Source organism: Antedon bifida, chromosome 8, assembly GCF_963402885.1.
Source record: "Antedon bifida chromosome 8, ecAntBifi1.1, whole genome shotgun sequence".
Taxonomy (NCBI): Eukaryota; Metazoa; Echinodermata; class Crinoidea; order Comatulida; family Antedonidae; genus Antedon; species Antedon bifida.
Genome location: NC_136233.1, coordinates 10,837,664 through 10,862,458, shown reverse-complemented (window position 1 = coordinate 10,862,458; position 24,795 = coordinate 10,837,664). Strand labels below are relative to the sequence as shown.

Sequence of the window (24,795 nt, the reverse complement as noted above, 5' to 3'; positions counted from 1 at the left end):
GCTATATAAAATAGCTGAAGATTAACCAACGGTACTAGGAGCACTACTGCCGTCTACTACTGTAAAACAGTATATTCCAAACGAGACTATTGTCCACTGGTTGACTCTCATCTAAGCTCTGCTTAATCTTTTAAATTTGATATGTTATTTTTATATTTTTCTAAATGGTCTTTACTAGACCTACTTAAACTTATGACATTTTAACAAAAAGTATTGTAATAAGCATGAATACAGCGCGTCAATTTTAATTAAGCCGTAAAATTTGATATGCGTGTGATTACAAATATATTTTAGTTTCTATAACATGATTAAGTCAAACCGAATATAAGCAGATGTCGGCGTTCTTTAAAAGAATATGCGTAGTTGCGTGTGTCCGCACTTAAGAACCCTAATTTTTTTTAATAAAGGCACACGAATTATAGGTTGATACCGGTTGATACTTTGCACTTTATCAATCTACATAATATACTATCATTATTATCGATCTCTTTGTGTGTTTTAAAAATAGTACAGTCAACGTGAATCACAATACTTTTTTGATGAAGTCATCATAGTATTGTACTAATTGGTCATTCATTATTTTTGATTGGAAATTTGTTATTTGTTGATTTAATGACATCATTAGTGTCTATCCTAGTCCTTGGATAATTTATAATACACATTTTCTATACACACCTTCTGGGTGTTAGATTTTATAGATACCCCTATATTATGCATAATGGTAATTTATTGCCATGAGTTAAGGGTTACCGGTAAATTTTGAATTACTGGAAACAGATTTACCAGTATTTTGAAATAATTTTAATTATGAAAAATAGAACAGTTACCTTTAACAATAACAAAGGAAAGAAAGTACATTTGACTGTAGATACATGAGGCAAGTTTTCCAGATTCTCTAATTTATTTAGACTTACTGTATTAGCAAAAGTTTAAAAATTAATGTCTTGATACCATAATTATAACTGCAATCGCTTTGTTTGCGCAATTCTAAAAGAAATTGAAAATAGTTCACATGTTGGGCAACTATAATCTTATGCAGTTTTAATGAATTCTTACAATTTAACTTTGGCAGCAAGAGCTGCGTTTCCTTCGTCTGGTAGTCGGTGTTAGTAATTGCACTTATTTTCCGTTGGCCAAGGAAAAGCCAGACAGCCCAATGTTTGCTAGAAACAACACAATTATTATACAATCTAAATATGTTCCCAAGGTATTTACTTATTGTTAAAATCATGTATTTCTGTAAGTTCTCAATTTCAGCCAGTGTGGGAGTGAAGAAACCTTGAGGCCTAGAAATACACAGTGGGTGATATTATGGTACAAATTAGGCACCCCAAGGGAGTGTAAGAAGTGTGAAAATAAAGAGCTTATAAAACATGACTAGCCTAGGCCAGGTGTCATTGTTAAAGCCATGTTTTAAGGCTACCCTAAGCCTTATGTAGGCCGTTTGTATCCTTTGTTCCGTACCATGTTATGCGGTGTGTATTAATAGTATATTATTATTGTTAGTATATTGCTTGTTGGCAAATAGTCACGCTTAGGTCAATAGCCTCAAGGCTGTTGACGGGACCACATCTTGTGAGATAATTTCAAGCACACGGACTGTTACTAATTTTTTTATGTTTTCACTTAAGTTGCAATTTTATTTATGATTGTACTTAGTGGGTATTAAAAAGAGTATAATGACCGAAGAATAGGAAAAAAATATATATTTACAAAATGCATGTAGGGCCTATCGCTACTATTTGCAAATTTAATTTTAAAGTTTAATACTTAAACAAACTTTTCTAAAAGTTTCTAAGACATTAGAATAGAATTAAATTCTCAATTGTTTAAAGTACAATGTCAGAGTAGGGCAAACATCTGACCAATTACTAAACTCTCTGATGCAAAGCTACTCCACAGATTATTCTATTTCTAAAACAATATAGAATGATTTGCTGAAGTGAAAGCAGTCCCTTGAAATTACAAACAGCAGATTTACCATTGAAAAAATACTAGTAAAATCTTCCTTTTAAACATTCAGTTGCATAGTAAACATTAAGACCTATTACAACATTTAAATATTTATTCCATAGTTTAGAAAATGTTATTTTACCACATTGTATGCTAAAATTTTAATACATAAATGGATAGATTAATTATGCGGATTTTCTTTCTTCTTTCTAACTAAGCATGAAATACTTTAATTGTAAATAATTAATATCAAGATTTGGAAATGGTGTACAGCTTTCAATGCAAATGGTAAACAATATGTTTGCTTCATATATTTCAGTTCTTTCCATTCAAGGATGAGGTATTTACAGTGTTAAATTAGTGATGTCATTTTTTTCCCTAATGTTATAACATGGAGAACTTTCTCCATGGTTATAGTATTAGTAAGTCCAGTTTTCCCTGTGGAATTGACATCTTTCACTAGATGTGTTTATGAGTATCTGATGCTCCGTGCTTGTAGTGTAACGTAGGTGATTTTAGTGTAGAAAGACAAGCGGCTAATTAAGGAATGAAACGGTTGCCGCATACGTCACTTTAATCTGTTAATTCACGTTTGTCGCTGATGTCCACAGATTACCGGTTATAACGACTTGGCCTTAGTGTTGATGGAAAAAAACAAAGCAAAAATTGCTAAACAAAGCAACAAGGATATAATTTTAGATACATAGGAAAATATTCATTTGTTATTTTTGGTTGTTAATGGTATTTGTCTGCGAAGCAGTTACTGCAGTAACTGCATTTAATTCCACTGCATTTTAGTTTGGTTTGTTTAATTATACCTCCATGGTTTAATGTATGTTGAAGCTGAAACAGTTTGATAATTAGTTGCATTTCAGGTTAAAGATACACAATTTTGTTACTGGAGTAACTGCAGTACAATTAATAATTAAGTCCCTTAAAGCCCCCTTCCCTACGTTTTTTAGATCTAATTTAAGATCACAAACTATATTTAATGTAAAAATAATACTATATGGTCCTATTGCGATAACTTTTTTCGTCTTTAAACGGTTAAAAATGTGAAAAATAAGTTGATTCTAATAATTATAGCGGCCCGCTATAAATCCCAAAATGCATTGCGCGCGGATTGATATTTTTGTTTTTCACCTGTAATTCGCCCACTTTTCGATCGATCGTGAGGCCAAAACAAATGGAAGACTCCTAACTTTTCCGCGAAAATACCGGGTTTTCTCCAATTTGTATCAACGGAGTCTGGCAAAAATAGAAAGACAATTAATGCAGCAACTATACAACGTCAGGCTAGGTATATAGCTAGCGTACGATGTTCGTACGTTACCGATGTTTACCAGCTAGGCCTACAAAACTAAGCCTAGCTAGGCTAGGCCTAAGACCGTCCACGAGAGGTCGATCACCGCGAGCTACTTAGGTAGTGCATTGTTTCTCACTTTTTATCATAATTTACCATAAAACGTACATTTAAGACAAGGAATGACATGGTTTAATGTTTATAAAGTGATATATATGTATTATTTTCCAAAAAACGTCCAAAATTGCAGGTAAGGGGTCTTTAATAATTCATCCCTATATTATAGCATTTCATAATTAAAGTGATAATAATGGTTTTAATAATACAAATATGCCTAATTTAGGATTTTTATTTAAAAAAAACGTAAATTTGTTGAACTCTCTTCTCCCCTGAAGCATGTGGTGTTACTGTACAACAATATAAACTTTTTTAAAACTGTATGTAGGTATTTATTATAACAATTAAACAAATGAATTTTATGATATTGAATGATATACACAATAGGTGATCCACTGAATGGCGTGGATTACCTAAAAATATTTCAAAATTTTGTTTGTTAATTTTGTTCATATTTTATTTGACAGTTAGTGTAGTAACTGAGGTCAATGTCATTTCCATCAACAATCAAACATACTATTTTCACTTCATTCTATTGAGTATTGATTTCAACATCACAGGGAACCGAATTGGTATCAAAATATTAGTTTACTATGTCACCTGCATTGACCTTACCTGTTTTACCTGTGTACAGCTAATTTATTTTACCTGTAATCTGACCTTTTCAATTTGCACTTCATTGTTCCTCGGATTTCACTATTAAATAATTAGTCCAAAGAGATTAATATATTATTACCTCAATCGTTTGAAAGAATCATCAGTGACAGCAGGCTTAGGACATGCTTTCACTGTGCTGTATTGTTATGTCGTTCAGTCTAGCGCTAATTTGTTACGTTTGAAATTCAAACCACTGCATTGTGTATCATATCGTATCTTCTGGGATATTATGTGACTGATAGAGTATTTGATATGCTATAGATCAAACGCATGTTTATAGATGAAATATAATTATAATGTTCAGATAAACTAATTAATATACCCAATTACGGTATTATTATTAATGTAGATAATTGTGTTTTTTTATTTCACTTTATAAGTTAAAGAAATTGGAATTACTAAGCAACACAATTTTGGCCATTTTATCGACAATTCAAAGCACAAAAAACTTCTTTTAATTTAGATTTATAATAAATATTAATTAACTATTAATTTCTATTAAAATGTACAATTCAAATTGTCAGTAAATTATTTTAAAGTAGACTTTTTAATTGAAATTCTGTGTTTAAAAAAAATGTTGCTTTAAAAGTTTCTTAGACCACGTTTTGTGTGCCAGACTGCAGTCACGTTTTTCTTTAAGTACCCTTAATTGTTATGTATTTAAATAAATAAAAAATTAATGTAATTTTGATGGACAAGCATTATATCAATCAATCTATTATACACATTCAACACATTGTTTGATATTCAGCTGATTGACCATTAGTCATCAAATTCTACGATTATTCATTTCTTGAGTACATTTTTCGTAATATCGTTTTCTTTTATGGATGTTTCACGTTTTTATAGTTGTTCTCTCTGTGTTTGCATCTGTCAGTCGTATTGTTTAATAGAATGAAATTACAAATAATTTTATGTGTAATGATAATTTTTTTTATTCTTGTATTTGACACTTTGTTTTACAAGAATTTGATTACCAGTATGTCTTCGTTGTCGCTGTATTATGATTCACGTTCTTTTACATTCCTTTGTACGATTTCTATCGTAATTACCTATAACAGCATTGTTGGAGAATTTGTGTGTTTATGTACATACCTTTGGGGCTCATTTACCCTACTACACTCCATATCGAACAAATAAAATCGATGATGATGTAATTGTGAATTGGTGTCCTCATTGGGCAGGTCATTAAAGGTGATATTTGAGATATTAGAGGTTAGATTTTTTAATAATTATGTGTGAATTTCAACCAATCAAAATGTGTTAACAGTCCTTGGAAAATGTCATACTGAATCATAATGATTGATTTTATTAAATAAACATTTGCTGGCCTCCCTCTCGCAGACTTTTAACATTCATAGTTACTGTACCTTTGAATTTTAAAGTTTTTACAGATAGCATATCATGGTCACAAAACGATTATGTTAAAATGTCTTTATAGTGATGTATAGTAGTAAGACTACAGGTGCTAAAAATATTGAAAAGATCACCAGAAAGTTTGTTTAAGAAACAGTACATTTCCTATCTGAACATTCTGAACCTGAATGTTTACGATAAAACGATCACATACACAGATACATTGAAAAATTGTAAACATCTTACAAATTTGTAATTCCGCTATATGTGTTAATCTTTTATTTGCACACATATCTTAAGTGCATAGTGCATGCATAATTTGAAAAATAACAATTTACACTACAATTTGGTAGTAGGCCTACATAATATATGAATAAAAATTAAAAGCTCAACAGTTTTTACCATTATAATTAAAGCTAATTCATAATTCAAAGTCAAATTGTTATAAATTAAATAAACAATAACATTGTAAACCTTTTTTCTTGTGAATTCGCATGTACATGTTTTTCCATCAATTACAAGTGATTATCGTGAATACAAAATATAATCCGGACTCACTGAACCATATTAAACATTAGCTGAACCATTGAATATATTATCGCATATTGACAGATTATCTCCTGCTCCCACCGATTGAGCCCGCATGATAAAAATTATCTTTTGATTGACAGGTGTAAACGGGATTATTGCGCCCGTCTCCGGGAGCAATGACATCACACACTACTTGATTTTCTACCGCATAGAATCCTTTTAATATTTCTTATATTATTTCCGTGTTATTGGTCACAAGTTTTTGTTGATTGAATACACAACATATGAAAACTGTTTGCGTAAATGCGCTATGAGTACTTTTATTATTATTATTAATTATAAATTCCCCGGGGCAAGAAAACAAGGTGTTTGCAGAACAATGAAAAGGAGAAAATTTTCACAGAGAATGTATTGATTATTTAATAGGCTTGTAAGTAAGTATTTTTAAAGTTAACATTGCCATAGAAATTGTGTGATTGTGGTATTGCTAAAGACTCTTGTTCTGTTATATCAACCATATAATCCATGACACAACTTGCGACATAACCTACATTTTGTTGTGCGAATTAAGTATGTTTCATGTCAATCGTAAAACTTTAAGCTGGGTATATGCAGGCAACTTTAAAGTATACGGTAACATGTAAAATGTCTGCATATTATATTAAGCAGAAGATTCCGGGTTTGAATCTCCGTTGATGCGGCTTGTTAATAATAAAAAATAATTAACCCACTATCCTTGTAGAAGTACACCTGCAGTATGTACAAATTGAATTAATTTATGGCTGGAACCGAAAGATGTGCGACTTCTTCGACCAAATCATTTTTATGGTAATTTTACCAAATTTTGTGCAAATTTTTAAAAAGTATGTAAAACTCGTCTAATGAAACTGTCTCTTTAATAGGGGGTTATTACACTTCATACAATCTTGATATTAAATTCCATCTGTGAACCAATTTAAACGACTTACGGAATGAAGTTATTAATACCAGCACTAAAAACGTAACTCACTGGATAAAGATAATTTACCACTGATGTAGAAGCACAGGTGATATGTAAATGATACTTCTGTTCGAATGTTTTGTAGTTCATATGATATAGAAATATTATTCAACTTTGATCGTTAAGGGAGGGCGCTCTTTGTGAAAGGTGAATAGTGCAGGAGTCGCATCGTTAACATTTCTTTCATAATTTAATATTTTATTGTTCCAAATGTTTGGTTTTAAAGTTTATATGATGTGGAGATAGTATACAATGTTGATCGGTAAATGTATATTAATTTGTTTTGCCAGTATACAATTAGATGGTTACTCCGATGAACATCAACACATGCAGCTTACAATATATTCAAGTCTAACCAATTGCATTTTTTATAAGAGTAAGCAATGTGATTTGTCACGTTTCCAATAATGTTATATCTATATTTTACAACATAATATGCATGATGTGGTGATAAAATATGTCGCAAAAGTTTTAAAAAACTAATAATGTAAAAGAATAATGTTGATATGATTTACTGTATTTTATTACAATTTTAAAAACAAAACATTTTATTGTTATCATCAAAACATGTTACAACATGTATTTAAATTCTAATGAGACCCAAGAAATGTGGAAAAATTTTAGTGTATTATAAAAACGGATTTTTATTTGAGTGTTATTTTTTTATTTTTTTAGTTTTAGCAATTCAGTGATTAGTACCAACAGCTGTAGGCTTTGAATGGGTGGCCATTAATATCAGTATCTGCTTACAAGTAGTGTCAACAATAACAATCTTTATTTAAATTCATTATAAGAAATTTTTAATGATACATTTCAATATCACCTTTATATAAATTTGATGTCACCCACATAGGTTAATTTAATTGTGGGTTCAAATTCATAATTAATATCAAATAAGATAAAAAAAAATAAAGAGTAGAAAATATTGTTATGATATTATTGGAGTTGAAGCTTGATAGTTGCCTTCCATCCAGTCCCAAGCATGATCATGTAATTTGTTGGATATGTATGAAATATAAAATACAATTACATTGTACATTTATACAAAAGTCATGAAATAAATTAATGTTTTGTAAAATTACAGCAGATTTTTAAATGTAATTTCAACATCTCTACGTTTTATATTACATTCATGCGTAATGTTGCGACGGAATGATCAATATTATGAAAAAGAATTATATTAACGATATAACCATCATATTTTTGCACCTTTTCCAACACATTTTAAAATCTTTGCCTGGAAATGTAGGTCATGTGACTGCAGTTCCTGGTGATTACCTCATTAAAAGATTATCTAAAGTATACTTTAGGTGCACGCTTGACCGCACACAGAAAGGAAGCAAATAGAAAGTGTAAATTATTGTTGCATTCACACTGTAATTATTATCAAATTTTTGCAGATAATTTTTTAGAAACTGCAAAAATTTCCTTAAAGTAGTTTAATTGCATTTTTACTGTATCTGCATAATCTTTAGTGATAACATAAATAAGCAAAAACAACTTTTCAACTTAAATTTATAACTTAAAAAGTTCACTTAAAAAGTTTAACACGAGTCTAGCCCTTAATTAAAATACCTGTAGCATACAGTACAGTCTACCCTTTCCTTTGGGATAGCTACTCAAGGGACATCCATATTAAAGTGGAAACTTTCTTTTGAAACAAAAATATGAGGAGTATTATTATTTCTCAACACTGCATCTAACGCCTACTGTATTCAGAGGACACCCCTATTGTAAATACACTTTATTTTGGTCCTGATGGGGCCTCCTTAATTGGGGTTCTACTGTGTGTATTGGCTTACCTATTAACTTTAAAATACATAGTACACATATAAATTGTCAAATACTTTCATAGCTTTTTTGCAATGAGAAAAAATGTGATTTTGTCATTCAATAATAACTGTGCAATATAAATGTCAGAAACAGTTAAACTCTGAGGAGCTGTTAAAGAATAATATACAGTAAAACATTTATGAAACAGTTGGTTCATAGAAACAAAATCTCCTTTAAAAATGGAAATGAGTTTACAAAATGTTAATTTGAATTTATTTGTACTGTAATGCTTTCTAGTTTTTAGCATTCATTCTGGACAACATATGATGGTTATTTAATGGTGTTTTAGGCCTATTTGATTACTTTTCCATACACTTTCTTTTAGCCATTTGTAATTTGAATTGGTAAACGGCAACATACTGTAATGTTGCAGATAATCATAATTTGATTTGATTTCCATTTATCAAAATATTGTTTTGACTATTTGATATTTTTTCGTGAGAAAATGTTGTAAAATCTACCAGGCTGTTACGATTAGTATGGTATGGAAAACAAATACCGTACAGCAAGTTTATCCGAATACCGGACAAAAATATCTTTTCTTTTGAAACCTAGTTTTTTTAATGAATTTAAAAAAAAAAGAGTTATACATTATCAAACACTAACATAATGTCAGGATAGATAAATTATATTGTGCTTATTAAAGTCTCATTTTAAAGGAGTGAAGTAAAAACAAATAACCCTGCACAGAGTTAAGATTGAACCCTGAACCTTGGAAGACAACCATGTAAACTACAAAAAAATACAACTAAAAATGATTTTGGACCTCTTAGAACTTTTTGGTTTTCGGTAAATTGACAGAGATGACTGTATCAAGTTTTTGTTCATGACGCTTCCATAAACACTGTAAAGTGATTTTTTAAAGCCAAAACTCTGCATCGAGGTATACCGTAGTTCAAAGTTTACTGTTAGTTGGTCTAACAAAATGGACTAGTTCAGTATTATCTCTATGGTCATAGCAAAATCAACTAGCCCAATTCAGTTATATTAGTTAGAGAAAAACAAACATACAGACCTGTTATGCATGTTGTTTGCTTACTCCATTGGAAAGTAAGTGAATGTTATCTCTTCCTGAACATTGCCCTATCTTAACCAATAAACTTTACTTTAAGAGTGAATCACTGTATGATTAATATATTTGTGAGAGATGTAATCCCCTGATACCCTTAGTTCATCCAAGTTCATTATTTTCACGCCTCATTATGATTCCTGTTATTAATTATCATTAACTCCCTAGATATGTTTACAGGACTCCATTTATAGAAAGATAGATAGATAATTAATGTTTGCTGTGTACTTGTGCTATCACAACTTCCATTCCACTTTGATGTCATCAGCAACGGATCCTATAACTGTGACTCCTAGATTAAGAGATAATAATGTTTTCACTTTTTAATTTATTAAACTGAAAGTTAACCAGCCTAGATCTGTTGGAGCCAGTGGCAGTATTCACCATTGACGGCCTAGAGAACTCTTAGGCCTACCAGTAACATTAGAAATTAGTGGAAGTCTTAATAAAAGTGCACGATTGGTGAATACAACCATGTTAACAATTGCATTGGAAAGGTCTTATTTGTTGCAAATCTAAAAACTATTAGTTTTACTATCGTCATCAGAAATGAAACATACTATTCTAGTATTGCTAGTGTGGTAACTAACAGCAACCTTATTATTAAATTGTTAACAACCTATAAAGAGAAATATATTCTGTTTTATATGTTGAATTGAATATCTTTTTGGCTTATCTACAGTATAGTACAAAACCTGTTACAGTTGCTGTTACAGTAATGGGACACTACTGTATTTGAAAGCCCTACAACTATAGGCCTTAGGAGTCATTGGTTTCAATTCCTATTCATTTCTTACAGTAGTTCACTACAAGCACAATGGTAGAAAGTGTCCCCAAAGAAAACTATACCTTTGTGTACACTTAATTTTCTGTCTTGCATTTCTACAGTGTACCACTATAAAGATATCTAAAACTGCCCCAAGTATGTTTCAATCAGTTAATTAATTGTTGTCTCCAGAGAGAAAATTGTTGTTAGTTCAGTGCAGTTGATAGTATAGTAAACAGTTTTGTAAAATTGTCTTCTATTTTAAACCCATAGGAAAATAAATTTAATAATTTTTTAGCAAAAAGCGACCCCTTCTGCTTGATACACCGACATTATATGCACTGGGGCTTTCATGGTATAGTTTAAATAATATTGGATTGCGACTAGTTCTCAATAGTACGTACTCTCAACAGAGATAAAATTGATACTAATTCAGATTAATTCACACGACAGGTTCTCTGAAAAGATAATGAAAATTAATTTATTCAATGTTAAAGATGAGCAAATCTGTGAGATAACCGTAGATAAATTGCATATTAATAACAGATTGATTTTATCTGTACAGAACTAATGTAATTATATTATATAATTACACTAGTTCTGTACAGATTATTCATATGTTATTATGGTTTTTTAGTATAATTATATTAAGTTAGTTAACAGTTACAGTATATAATATAACTAAATTGAATTATTCATTCATAGTAAATTAGTTTTATGATTTTGCATAGTTTCTTTTGGCCGTGACATTTAGTTTTATTGATTTGAATCAATTGTTTCCTTCACCAATATAAGGCTAATCTGAGCCTTAAGGTTCCATTCTACCTGATTTATTTCATTTAAGGTATTGAGCGAGCCATTAGAAATCAATATGTGTTACTACCATACCACAGAAAACAACTCAAGCTTGAGAGGTCCGTAAACCTGAAGCGAAAACCTCCATTCATCTCAAAAACCTTAATCATAATCTTATTACACGCACCCTCTGTGTTTATTATCTTTGATTGCAATTTGTCCATTCAAAGATAACAGTTAAGCAGAAAGGAAAATATCGGAGCCTTCTTACAGATAATTTACTATACAGCTACAAATATTTAGTTTAGGAGAACAAATGAAGCCTGAAAAGCTAAGTCGATTTAACAGTGAGACAAGTTCAGGACCGTTTACCTGAACAGTACTAACTACATCAGCCTAGAGGTAGAATTAGTTGGTACTACAAGTTTTAAGCATGCTCTATTGAATAGTAGGGTAATCTAGATTAGGTAGTATTTTTACAACTGTGTATATTATTGTTATTATAGCTTTGAAAATGCTTCAAATGCTATCATAAATTAGTTTTTGTATCTGTACAAATGATAAATAATACTTATAGGTGTCAAAATGTCAATCAGTTCTTTTGATCACTATGTTAATGGTGAGTTAATTTCCTGAATGATTGTAAAATTGAAATGGTACCTTGTTACTTGTATGATAAACTGGCATTCCTTCTGTCAACCAGCATCAATTGCATTACTACCATTTGTGAAAGAACATTCATGGGAAGTTTTGATTGGCGTTTTTTGTTTGTTTAGATAGACCTGTAGGCCTACAGAATTTTGTTCTTTCAAATCAAAATTGGAATGCCAATTGGAAACTTTAATATCATCTTAACACATTTACAGTAGGTGGGTCAAAACCAACCATTAAGGAGATATGGAGCTTCAAAATGTTCAATGGCAATCATTTTTAATTTATGCAAATTAACCCACCTCATGATGTCCGGTTTTGGTAAAGTTTGGATAGTTAGATTTTCAGTTGTACCACCATGATTTATCTACCAGATAAAAGAAAAAACAAATTGGTTGTATTTTCTTCTAACTTTATACTTTTAATAGACTAATTTAGGAGACCTATATAATACTGTAAATTATATACAAAAAATATGAAAATTTATAGATTGCAATGCATACTTAATCTAAATTTAGGAAGATGATAGGAAATTAGAAGTGACTAACTAAGTGATGATGAACTTAGAAGTCCACTGGGGAAAAGCATACCGGTGCGCATATGGTTGTCGTAACGCGATGCAACATTTTCATGTCAACTTTTCGATAGCACTGCCAAGCACTGTATGAATTTTACTTATTAAAATAGAGGTGCGGCTGAACTGAAGGAAATTAAAAGTCTCTGCTTTGAATCAAACTATATTATGCAATAATTAATGCCGATTCATTTTAAAGATTATTAGGCTTAGGCCTATAAATCCTACAAAATCAAATGATCCACTGTAGGCCTATATGATGCAGTTCTGGACTACTGTCAGACCATAATTGATTCAAAATATATCTTGTTTTGAGTGAATTTTAAATACCTGTATTGATAAACTTTTGGTATAAATTACCTTTAGACTTGGTATTTATAAACAAATACTGTATCTGTAGTTTTCTTTAATTAACCATGGAGAAATTCAATTACTACCAGTGCTGATTTACAGCTAGGCCTACTTAATATTTGTCTGGAGGCCTGGGTCAGCTGCACTTTAAGCCCAGTACTTGAGAAGTTGGGTAAGCCAGCACAGAAATGAAACAAATAGTGGCTGTTGATTACCATAAGTTGAATTAATTATGCAAATTAAAAGTACTTAACAATTGTATTTTTTGTTCTAGATTACCTGGTTAAGTAGGGTCAAACAAGAATATAAAGCAGTTTAGGAAAAATAAATAGTGGTTGATTACCATATTAAGTTGAATAAATTATGCAAAATAAAACTACTTGAACACTTCTATTGGATTAAGTAGGGTTAAACCAGTTACACAGTAGAATATTTTTACTGGTTTAATACCAACCATATTAAGTTGGGTCAATCAAATACAAAAAAGTAAAAGTACTTGAAAGTTTCAGTTAAGAATACTGTCTATAGGCCAGCTGTACTTTTAGTTTCTGAGTGTTGTACATACACACTTCTATTGGATTACCTTGTTAAGTGGGGTTAAACAAGCAGATAATGAGGCACTTCAAAACTCTTCAAGTTTGATAACACCTCTTTTCATTATTCACAGGTTTGATAGTAATCAGTATATTCACAGAGTTAATACTTTGGTATTGTTTAGTGCAAAGTATTCTTTTTGTGGATATCCTGTAGTTTTTACTGCGGTCAATACCAGCAACACATAGAATGTGGGTGCGCTTATGTCTGGGATTTTATCTTTTATTGATACTAGATTGGTTTATCAGTAGAGTAATCAGTGTGAGTTACTAATGTTTTGTTGTAGATTTATACATGGTGACGAATTGTTATAAACATGCCTTTGTTCAATAATTAAAAGATATATAGCATAAAAGGAAATTATTAATTACTGAAAAAAAATAATGCTTTGAGTATCAGTGGCTGGATCTCAATTAAATAAGAAAAATCTAAACAAAAATGAAAACAGTAAAATGGTTAGAAAAAAAGTTAAATGCTTTCAGAACTTCTTGCCAGCGCTAATGAGAGTAATTAGGAGTTTCAATTTAAGAAATAAGAAGCTGTCCAAGTGGATTGCAATAAAAGAAAAGTAGAACAAAGAGTGGGAAAAATAAGAATACAAAGGCAGTTATTATAAACAATGTGAAAGAAAAACGTTCTGACACATTGATGGACATTTCCCCATGTTTTTACATACCTCTTCTGTTTAAGGGGACACTTTATTTGATCCTAAATGTGGCCCCTTAATAGAGGCTCTACTGTATTTACCACTGCCGCGCTTTTTGTTATGCTTTTTTTCTTTGTAACAAATTAAAATGTATTCTTCTAAAAATTGAGGAACCTCCTTCTCTATGTCCAGTCTCCACTATTTCTACATCAATCAATATGTAGCTTTTCTTTTTTCTTACTCAGGGTGATGGTCAAACACCTTGACCAAAACGTTTAAACACTTTCCTAAATTCTTTTATTACAACTTTATGTTCTGTAATGTAAACATTTGTTTATAAATAATAGTCAATGTTTGTTGTCTTTCTGGCGCCTTTCTTGTGGAATGCAGATTACTTTATTGCTATTAAAAGATAGGTTTTGCTCAAACAATAAATTTGTCTAAAGCCTTGTTCACACTGGATAAGATTATGGGTACTTTTGACCATTGTTCGCACTTGGATTATTCAGATGGTTAGTTTTACCATGGTTTTTAAGGATTTAATAGCACCATTTGAGTTAATAGCATGGTCGAAAATCGTTGATTATAATTGTATCCAGTTTTTTAACATACTTTTTGGATTAATTTAGTCAGCGAATTGGTTTGATTAAATTAAATCCAGTATGATCAAGGCTTAATACTCAACTTTATTATTTATTTGAATCTATTTATGAAGATCTTACAGTTACACAGTATGTAATTTCTGAGAATGTTCTGTTTTGTGTTTTCTAAAAAAACTGGTGTGGACATCTTTTGCATTTCTAATTAACTGCACTTTGTGTCTAAACACAAAGAAGTGTGCATGATTGACCTTATTAAACTTCTTGATATATGTACCTTTATTTGTTGCTTCAATTACTGTTGTATATTGAATAAAGTATAAACAAGTCATAAAATTGTCCTGGCTTGTTTGGTCAGAAATTAAGAATGTTAACTACTGTTTATGAATAGTTGAAAAGCTCTAATAAAGTTATCTCAATAAAATTAACATTTTAATATTTAATCGTATTTATAAAATTGAATGTAAAAATTCCCATTTAAGTAATTATATTATTGACAGTACAAATGTTTGTTTAGGCAGTTTCACAGGTAGATCCAGGATTTTGAAACAGGAGAGCCCTAAAATGCCTTAGTAAAACTGGTTATAGGAAAGTGAAAAGAGCACAATTTCTTTAAAATTTGAATTGTAAATTAAAAATATTTAGAAACAGTTTTGAGCCTCATGACTTGTTTTAACTTTTTTTAATAAAAAAATAGTTTCTGTTTAAAAGTTATGAGAGTGTTATTTAATTTACTATCAAAATTACATGAACCGTATCATTTACGGCCATACTGCGTTGAAACACCGGTTCTCGTCAGATCACTGAAGTTAAGCAACGTTGGGCCCGGTTGTGTTCTGGATGGGAGACCGTCTAGAAATCGCGGCGGGTGCTGTATATATACTGGAGAGTGATGGTGTAATGGTAATATCTGACTAGCATGTGATAGGCATGGGTTCGAGGTTATCTGTACCATACTAAATGCATCCTTAGACAATATGCTTTACTCTCATTGCCTTGTCCTTCGGATGGGATGTAAAGCCGTTGGTCCCATGTACTTAACAGTGCATGTTAAAGTACTTGGTACACTATTCGAAAAGAGTAGGGGATCGTCTCTCGGTGTGCTGATCTGGTAGGCGCTGCACTGCTGGCTGCCGTGGGCCCGTGGAGGGCCTAATCCGAATTTCCTCAGTTTCCAGTTAAGCTTGAGGACAAATATAAATACCTTTTACCTTTAGGCCTACCTTTATTGGTCAAATGATCATTATTTAGAAAAATAGTAGTGAAATATTACAATTTAAAAATAAAAACTAGAGTAAAGCCCCTAATTGAAAAAAACCTGTTGTGATGTATTTGAGGAACATAATTATGTATTTGGTTAATCCAAATTTATTATTTTTTAAAAAAATATACCGTCTTATTAAAATAAATCTACAGTACAGTAAATTATCATCTTCACATCTCTTAGAATATTTGCTTTTGTACACTGAACGTAGTTTCAAAATATCTAATTGCTTTCAGACTGTCTTTCAAATTAAAAAAAGATAAATACTATAAAACGGTTTTTAATTGCTAATAGTATTTTTTTTTTATTCTTCCCAATAGGAAGGTTATGAATCTATATAATAACGGTTTCAATTTGCTATCTGACTGAGCAGTTTCATTAGTTTTAAACTACTTCTTACAGAGGCAATTCCCTTGTGTATCACATCATTACCTTTTTAATTGGAATATAGGAAGTGTAAAATTACATTTAAATTGAGTTGTTGCAGTGATGATAGCCAACTGAATGTTTATGGTACTTTATGGTCACCTGTATTTTTGTATGTAAATACCGAAGTTATTCAGGTTTTGTGAATATTTGGAAGGGGGGCATTGTAAAAACAGATTTTCTTTCATTTTATTTTTCATTTTTGGATTGCATGGTACGCATGTATCAATAAGAAATTGGGGAGGCATTTAGCCCTAGATTTTGGAATACAGTAGAACCCCTCCTTTGGAGGGGAAACACCCATTAAGGGGCATTTAATTTAAGCGAATGAAGATAAATACATGCCTTTTAACAAATTTATAAAGCCAGCCCTATTCAGGGGACACTTCTATTAAGGGTACACTTTCTTGTGGAGTGAAATAGGGCATATTTAAACACTAAGCTAACCCCCATTCAGGGGACGTCCTATTAAGGACACGTGTTGAGTCCTGAAGGTGTCCCCTTAATATGGGATTCTGCTGTATATGGTAGAAATGTTATTCATTCAGTCTGCATTTTTGATGTGCATCCATACCAAATATTACACAAATAGGCCTATACATGCAAAGAAGAAAAAATCATATTAAAGGCAAAGAGGAAACATTATCTTCAACCCTTTACAATAAATGTGTAAAATGTTACAATTAAATAGAGCATTTGATAGTATTGCAAGGTCATTTGACAAAGCAATACTATTAGTATTTCTGTGAAATTATAAATTGTGTATTAAACTTAGTACAGATTGTCATTTCCAAACATTTTAGATCAGTCTAGTATAGAGAATTCTTTATTTCTAACTTATTTCTGAATTAGATTCTTAATGATATTGATACTGACACTAATTAGGGCTTCTCTAATCAAAGACTCATTTAATGAGTGTTGACGTTGATTAGGCCTTTTCTAGATGCCAGGTTGAATATGATTGACCCTTAGCCAATATTCAGTAGGTTTCTTGATAGTGGTTACAGTATTATGTATGTTATGAAATAATGTTACTCTAAAAAAATCAAATAAAAAAAATTAGAATAGGTCCATGGTTCAACAGTAATTACCTGTTGTTCACTATAAAACCTGATTCATTTTCTTTTAAATATTATATATATATATATAATATATATTTTATTCATAGAATTCTATATAAGATTTCATATTAAAGAGCTGGAAATTACAGTAGAAATAATCTGACCACGGTCACAAAGGAATTGTCATTTAAATTGGGTGGACGATCAGAACTACTCTATCAATAACAAATCTGATCAAGAACTAAAATAATGCTTGCAATACTACTTTGCATGCTACTGTACTGTACCTATATGTAGTGCAGTAATGTTGGTAAGAAAAAAGAAAAAAAGTAGAAGGCCTACTTTTGAGGGAGAGGTTAAATTGGGTGAACTAATAAAAAAAAAGGGTAGTTTGAACTAAAATAATAATTGGTCAGATGTTTTGCCCTACTCTGACGTAATTCGTACTTCATACTAAGTACATTTGAGAATACTAAGTAATTTTCATGTGGGACTCGAACCCACGACCTCCAGATCACTAGCCTGGCGTTCATACCTCAACTCCCTGACGCAAAGCTACTCCACAGTAGTTTAATACAATTACAACTAAAATAATACTCGCAATATTATTTTCCATGCTACTGTACCTATTGTACAAAAAAGTATAGGGCCACCTACATTTTTAGGGAGAAATTGCTAAAAGCACAAATGGACAGTAGGCCTACTATGCAGTAAAACCCCTCATGAAGCACACCTATTCAAGGGACACGTTCCTATGAAACAAATGAGGATAAAGATATGTTTTAAAAATACAGTTACCCTATTCTGGGAACACCCCTATTCAGAGAACACCCCTATTCTGGGAACACCCTTATTCAGAGAACACCCCTATTCAGGGAACACCCCTATTCATGGAACAGGGCCCTATTAAGGTCCTGAAGGTCCCTTTAATAGGGTTCTACTGTTATTTTTCTTACATTTTATTTGCAGTATCTTTGTCATTCTATATTAATTTTCCCTTACTATAATTTTGAATGTGAACTCAATCCCACTTCCTGATAAAAATACTGCCCATTTGTTTCCAGATACATTAAATTCTAATCAATGGCGGATGTATGAAGACATGTTAAAATTTAAAGTATTATAAATACAGCCATTTCAGTGTTTTTATGTTGGACAAATGGCAAATGTCACATAAGATTGATATAGATTTTGGAATAAATCGCTCAAACAAATTTAAATCACGTAGTAAAATTTGTATTCATTTTGAATGTACAGTACAGGTAGATAAAGATTTATTCAGATGTAATCCTTCTTCATCTTTTATGTTAAATTTAAAACATCAGTACGTTGTATTTTCACAATACAGTAAAACAAAATATGTATAATTTAATGCATTGATCGAAGACATACTGCTATTGGGAAAATAAAATTGGTACTACAGTACATTTATCGTTTTTGTCAAAACGTTCTTAGGATTTTATAGCTAGTATGGGACGCAAGGCATGGTCTGTTTATGCATTTGTTCGGTCTAGAACCCTTCTTTGTGCAAACATACAAGGCTTGCAGTTTAGTACACCGGCAAGTGGAAAGCTGTAGAGTAGACCACTTCCTTTGAACAATTTCAAACTCCATCAGAGTTTATTATCAACTGTGTGCTTGATGGGGTTAACTCAGTTTGGTCATTATGGCATTTATTGATGACATCATAGGCCATAGGTATCTGTGTTTGAAGTTGTTCATATCCTGACCAGGTGATCATTAGCAAACCATCAATACAAAAAAAACTCAGTAGCTGTGTAGTCTCATGCCAAGCTGTGAAATAAAAAAGTTGCATTTTAGTGTGTCTAAAGGAGGTGGATGGGGTTTGGAGATGGGAATTTGGTTTTCAGTTGAGAGGGGATGTTGATGTTGAATTTATATTTTATTGTTATTTATTGTGAGAGAGCCTCTTTGTTGTAACTTTATTGTGGTAAGTTATTCCAATGATTGTTTATATAGGAAGATCCTTTACTATAAACATTGTGGGCTTTTTTATTGGGTGATGATGTTTTGTTGAAACCTTTTATTGTCTGAATAGAATCATATTTGTCTGTGGACAATTATACTGAGGACAAACATGAACTTATTACTGAGTTCAAAATACAATAGTCTTAGATGGAAGTTATTTTCTAAAAATTACATAATTGTTTTTCATAATTACTTGTCAAATGCAAAGCTATTAAGTATACTTTATTTACAGTTAGCATAATTATCCCCATAAATCTTTTTCTGTTATGTAATGTTTGAAAAGCAAATTTTGTTTTGGAATTCTATTGAAAACATTAAAATAACTGATTTGTATTAAATCCAATGCTAGTGTACTGTAGGCGAAATATTATTCTTTTACACTGTGCAATATGTACATACAGTTATGACAAGGCCAGTACTGATCTATTGAACCACAAATACCATGGCTTAAATGCATAGCTTAAATATATGTCAAACCAGCCTCGCACCTGTGGTGAGGGAGCCTTCTGACTGCCTACATCACCTGCTCAAGATTACAAGTCAGACAGCAGTGGCTTGCCACATTTTGCGATACCATACACAGTCAACATGATATTTCACTATAGCCATCATCTCCCGGCAGATGTCGATGGGAAGTAAGGTGTTACATCATCGCTGAGCAGCATCAGACCGCATCACTTCCTCTCCAGAAAACATTATCGGCCAATTATCCATATATGCGAAGCTTGCATGCTGCATTTTTACACCGATCCTTGCTCACGTACGTTTCTACGTTTTCAGTCTCATCAAACTCACATTATGAAACTATTTGCTAATGTGTTTCAGTATCGCTTGTACTTATAGCAAAATTTTATCATAATACGCTTCTCATCATCAAATTTGTATATCTCTTTAAATGCAACAATTACGCATTTTATTTCCTTTTTTTACCCTAGATAAAAAGTACACATAATTACAATAATTCAAAATACACTACGTACCTTATGACAAAAAAAAAATTTTACGCCTGACTGTATAAAGTATGAAAGCACTAAACCATCCATATATTAATCTGACAATCTTTTTATCAGGTGTAGGCAGAATGAGGATAATTTATCGTAATTTGTCGCAACTAGGTAGTTGGGAAATAAACGCTTGTTACATGATTTTAAATTAGGTTGTGTCCTTGAGTTTCAAGCCAATTGACAGCTATGAACTTTTTTATATGGGTTTTCTAGTAGGCCTAGAGCAAGATAGACACTGTGTTCAGATTGCTAGGTGTTGAAATTTCTTTATATCAAAAGTTGATGGGCTGAAGATGCCAACCTGTAGGGGTTGATACAGATTTATTGGCCATTTATTTAAGTTAAAGTATTCATGTATATAGGCTGGTTAGGTTACATTTTGAGGCTATAAAGTTGATGTCAGGGGTGAATATGCCTTGTTTGTTATTATAGCAAATGGTTGTTTATGGTGAATGTAGTTACTGAATGATTGATAACAATGTTTGTGATATGGTGCATCCTGATCTCTTCTTAATTGTCTTTTTTTCCTATATTTCACTTTTTGCTGGAATTTTCACATCAACTTATTATTATGCTTCCTAAAGTTACCAGTTACACAAGTTTGAGTATACTGTAGGCCTACATCAAATATTAAAAAAACATTGTATTGTGTTGACCACTAATTGAGTGTGAAATACCCATTTTATAAGTTTTAAGGGCTTTTTTGACATTTAAAACTATTAATGCAAGGTATGGGGTACACTAGAATGTTATCATCTTGAAAAAGATAATTAAGGAAATATCAATGTTACCAATTATTTTAGAGTAAGTATTGTCGGTCAGTTACTAATGATCTCTTGATTTTCCCTACGTTTTGTGCCGTTTAGGGTTCAACTTTAACCCTTTAACCTTCTCCGTACAGTAGCTCGTTTATAGGTCTGCACAGCCTGATTTACTTGTGTGTGCATCCAATAAATATTGCTCAGAGATCAACGTAAATATCCTCTAGCTCAGTACAAAACTCTCTTACCATAGTGAATATTTCATCAGGTAATTTCAGTACTGTTATTGATGTTTTTCTAAGCATGATTTAGACATAAATAGTTATACTTTTAAAACCCTGAATAGCTCTTCAAAAGCTATTTCTCATGACTCTTAATACCTGAAATGACACTACTAATAAATATCAGTAGTATATTTACTGCTATGGATCTACTGCTTATTTCCAAGTTAAGTATAAAATGTACTTGCTTACAGTGTAATAATAACCAATCAGTAGTACCTGGACATAAATAGAGCCCTGGAACCAACACTGTTACTTGTTATAGGCCCATCATATTTGTATACGTGCGCCTGTGCACTATTGAAAATGAGTGCCCTGGTAAGTTATTAGCATCACAACAAAAATAAAAATCATTGACTTAATAAGAAAAACAAAATATTTCTGCATTCAAATAGTTTTTTCCACTTTCTACATGTTATAATAATGGGAAGTATGTATAATAGAATAGAAATTAAAAGTTATGAAATGATTTGTTGGATCAAATTTATGTAGTATGTTTTACTTCATCTACTAATATTTAAAATAGTTTAAAATCCATAAATATTAGCCCAATAGATTAGCAGTTTATTGAAAAATTCATTCCTAAACAAAGATCTGATTAAACAAGTACCAAAAAGAAAATAGAAATATAAAGACAGGGGTTACTTTAGGAAAGAGGAAAGCATTTACAGTTGGTTGGAAACAATTATGGATGGATGAGTATATTAAATGAACTCACTCTTGAAACACAACCAATTTTCGGTTTAGTTCGACCTACATTGTTGTGATCGTTTTCAAGTGTTTCATCTATTATCAGATTACCCTTGTGCTTTACCGGTAGAGACGCCAACAATAATCATGTTATCGGTAAAAGTAGCAGGAATTCTAAAGATACGATTTCATTCACAATTCCCTGTTGCCTCTCCATCTTACGATAGATCTGATAATTAGAAGACTCATAGATACAGGTTTTAATTCTCTCGAGAATGAAGTATAAAAGATCTTTACAACCATGCAATTCCTGATTACTGTTGTGTAAATAACATAACAAAGTTAACAATTTATATTTGTGAATCTTATTTGTGGGGTAATGAACCTACATTTTATTTATATGACATTTATCATAGCCAATCAGGATACACTATTCAGTATTATGCATAAAGTAATAATCCGTTATGACAATTTGTTTTTTTGTGTTTTTGTCTTCTAGGTGTCTTATGTCAGGAATATGCCCCACAGATTATTGAGCATCCTCAATCTGTTATTGTGATACGTAACAGGCCAACCACATTAATGTGTAGAGCAGATGGCAACCCAGCACCTACATATAGAGTAAGTAATAAAACAAATAAGTTTTTCAAAACCAATAATTGAACTGCGATTGTGACAATTGCTGGAGTTATAATTTGGTGCATTTGAATAAGTACTTCACTCACATAAATAACAAAGTGAACAGCATATAAGTCGTACCAATGTTAATAAGCACTGTACACAAACAAAGTGTATCAATGTTAAGTAAAGTATTGCCATTAATTTATGATAATGTATTGCACTAAAAGCGTAGCAGTTGAATAAGAACCACACTCAGATAAGTGCCAATTTAATAAGAACCATACACAAATAAGTTCCTCAGACTTATAAGAACCACAAATAAATAAGTGCCTCAGACTTATAAGAACCACACACAAATAAGTGCCTCAGACTGAAAAGAACCACACACAAATAAGTGCCTCAGACTCATAAGAACTACACACAAATAAGTGCCTCAGAGTTAAAAGAACAATCACACAAATAAGTGCCTAATAGTTTTAAGAACAACGTTCAAATAAGTGCCATTTTTATAAGAACCACAAAAAAATTAATGCCTCAGACTTTTAAGAAAAATGCTCAAATAACCACACTCAAGTACATACTGCCAATGTTTTAAGCAAATAAGATGTCGCAGTTGAATTAAAGCAAACTATACTACGAGTGTCAGAATTTATATCCGTACTTGTATGGGTGACAAATGTGAATAACCAAAATATTATATAAGTAAAGTACCAATGGTTTACAAGCAATATGAGTGAAAATATTGTAGATGGTGGAACAAGAAAAATAAATGTTTTTTTCTTGTTCCATCATCTACAACATTTTAAATTCTGACAAACATTATGGACAACCATTGTCATGAGTTCAATAAATCTCTTAATTGTGAAACTGCATTGTTTAACAAATTAAATAGAGTAGTAACAGTAAAAGTTCAGGTGACCTATCAGTGGATAATAATTATCATCTGCTAATGCGTATGAACCTCAGTAAAGACATGCTGTCTCCAGCAAATGAATCGGCCAAGTATAACGCATTTCTCGAAACTCCTTTACAACTTCTAAAGAAGCTCAAGGCCATTCTGGCTGTCAGAATTGTTTTTATTTACTGGGCAACTTCTTTTCTGGCTTTTAATGTCATGTGATAAATCATCATGATTTCATTTTGGAACAAAAATATCTTGCTAATTGGAAACATCAAAATAACAAAGAGGTTTATGAGGGATTCTGAAATTGCTGGAAATTTCAAGTTTTCAATTTTCAACGAAAAGTAAAACATTTTATATTTTAGTTAGGTCAAAAGAAACATATTAGCTGACATTACAGCCATCTGAAACTTTTCTATAAATGAGAGGAAAAATTAATTAGAACATATTTTAGAACTAAACTAAATTGTCTTTGTCAAAAGTTTGTGGCCAGATAAAATAAAACACCTGACTGTCCAGTCATGGTCAATTGTTCCTGACTGAGACAGTAAAACAAGGTTTGACCATTTCGTTAAAATCACATACAAACTCTCACACGCTTGCTGACAAACGCGGTAATTTTGTCAGCGCTAATGGGCCATCCCTTGAGGTCCATCATCGCTCGCAGGGAAAAAACCACATCGTTTTCTTTTCTACGGTAAGTTTTAACATTCTCACTGATAAAAGAATGTCTCCATACATATTATCAAATTCCTGATGCTGTCCGGCGAGACGTAAGGTGATACGAAATGTGGTGTGTAAGCCCAGCTGGTGACTTGCAAGTGGTGAGGCTACTCTTTACGCATCTGCTTTCCCAGTATCAAATCACTGTAAACAAATACTTGATATAAGGTCAAGTTCACGCTGCAAGTTCACATCCAATTATTACACTTTGAAGTAGATCCTATCTCTATCGGTTATGAATACATTTAAAATGTTTCATCATTTCGACATTAAAAGGAA

General features: G+C 31.6%; 1 protein-coding gene across 2 annotated transcripts in view; it reads left to right on the top strand.

Annotated features, from left to right (window-relative positions):
- The window catches only part of LOC144850606 (roundabout homolog 2-like), an 87,127-nt gene that overhangs the window by 9,043 nt on the left and 53,289 nt on the right, over positions 1-24,795 (top strand). For both annotated transcript variants that reach the window (XM_078707931.1, XM_078707929.1), the window contains exon 2: positions 22,771-22,892. In XM_078707931.1, the coding sequence (XP_078564057.1) occupies positions 22,771-22,892 (122 nt within the window). The remainder of the gene's footprint in view (positions 1-22,770; positions 22,893-24,795) is intronic.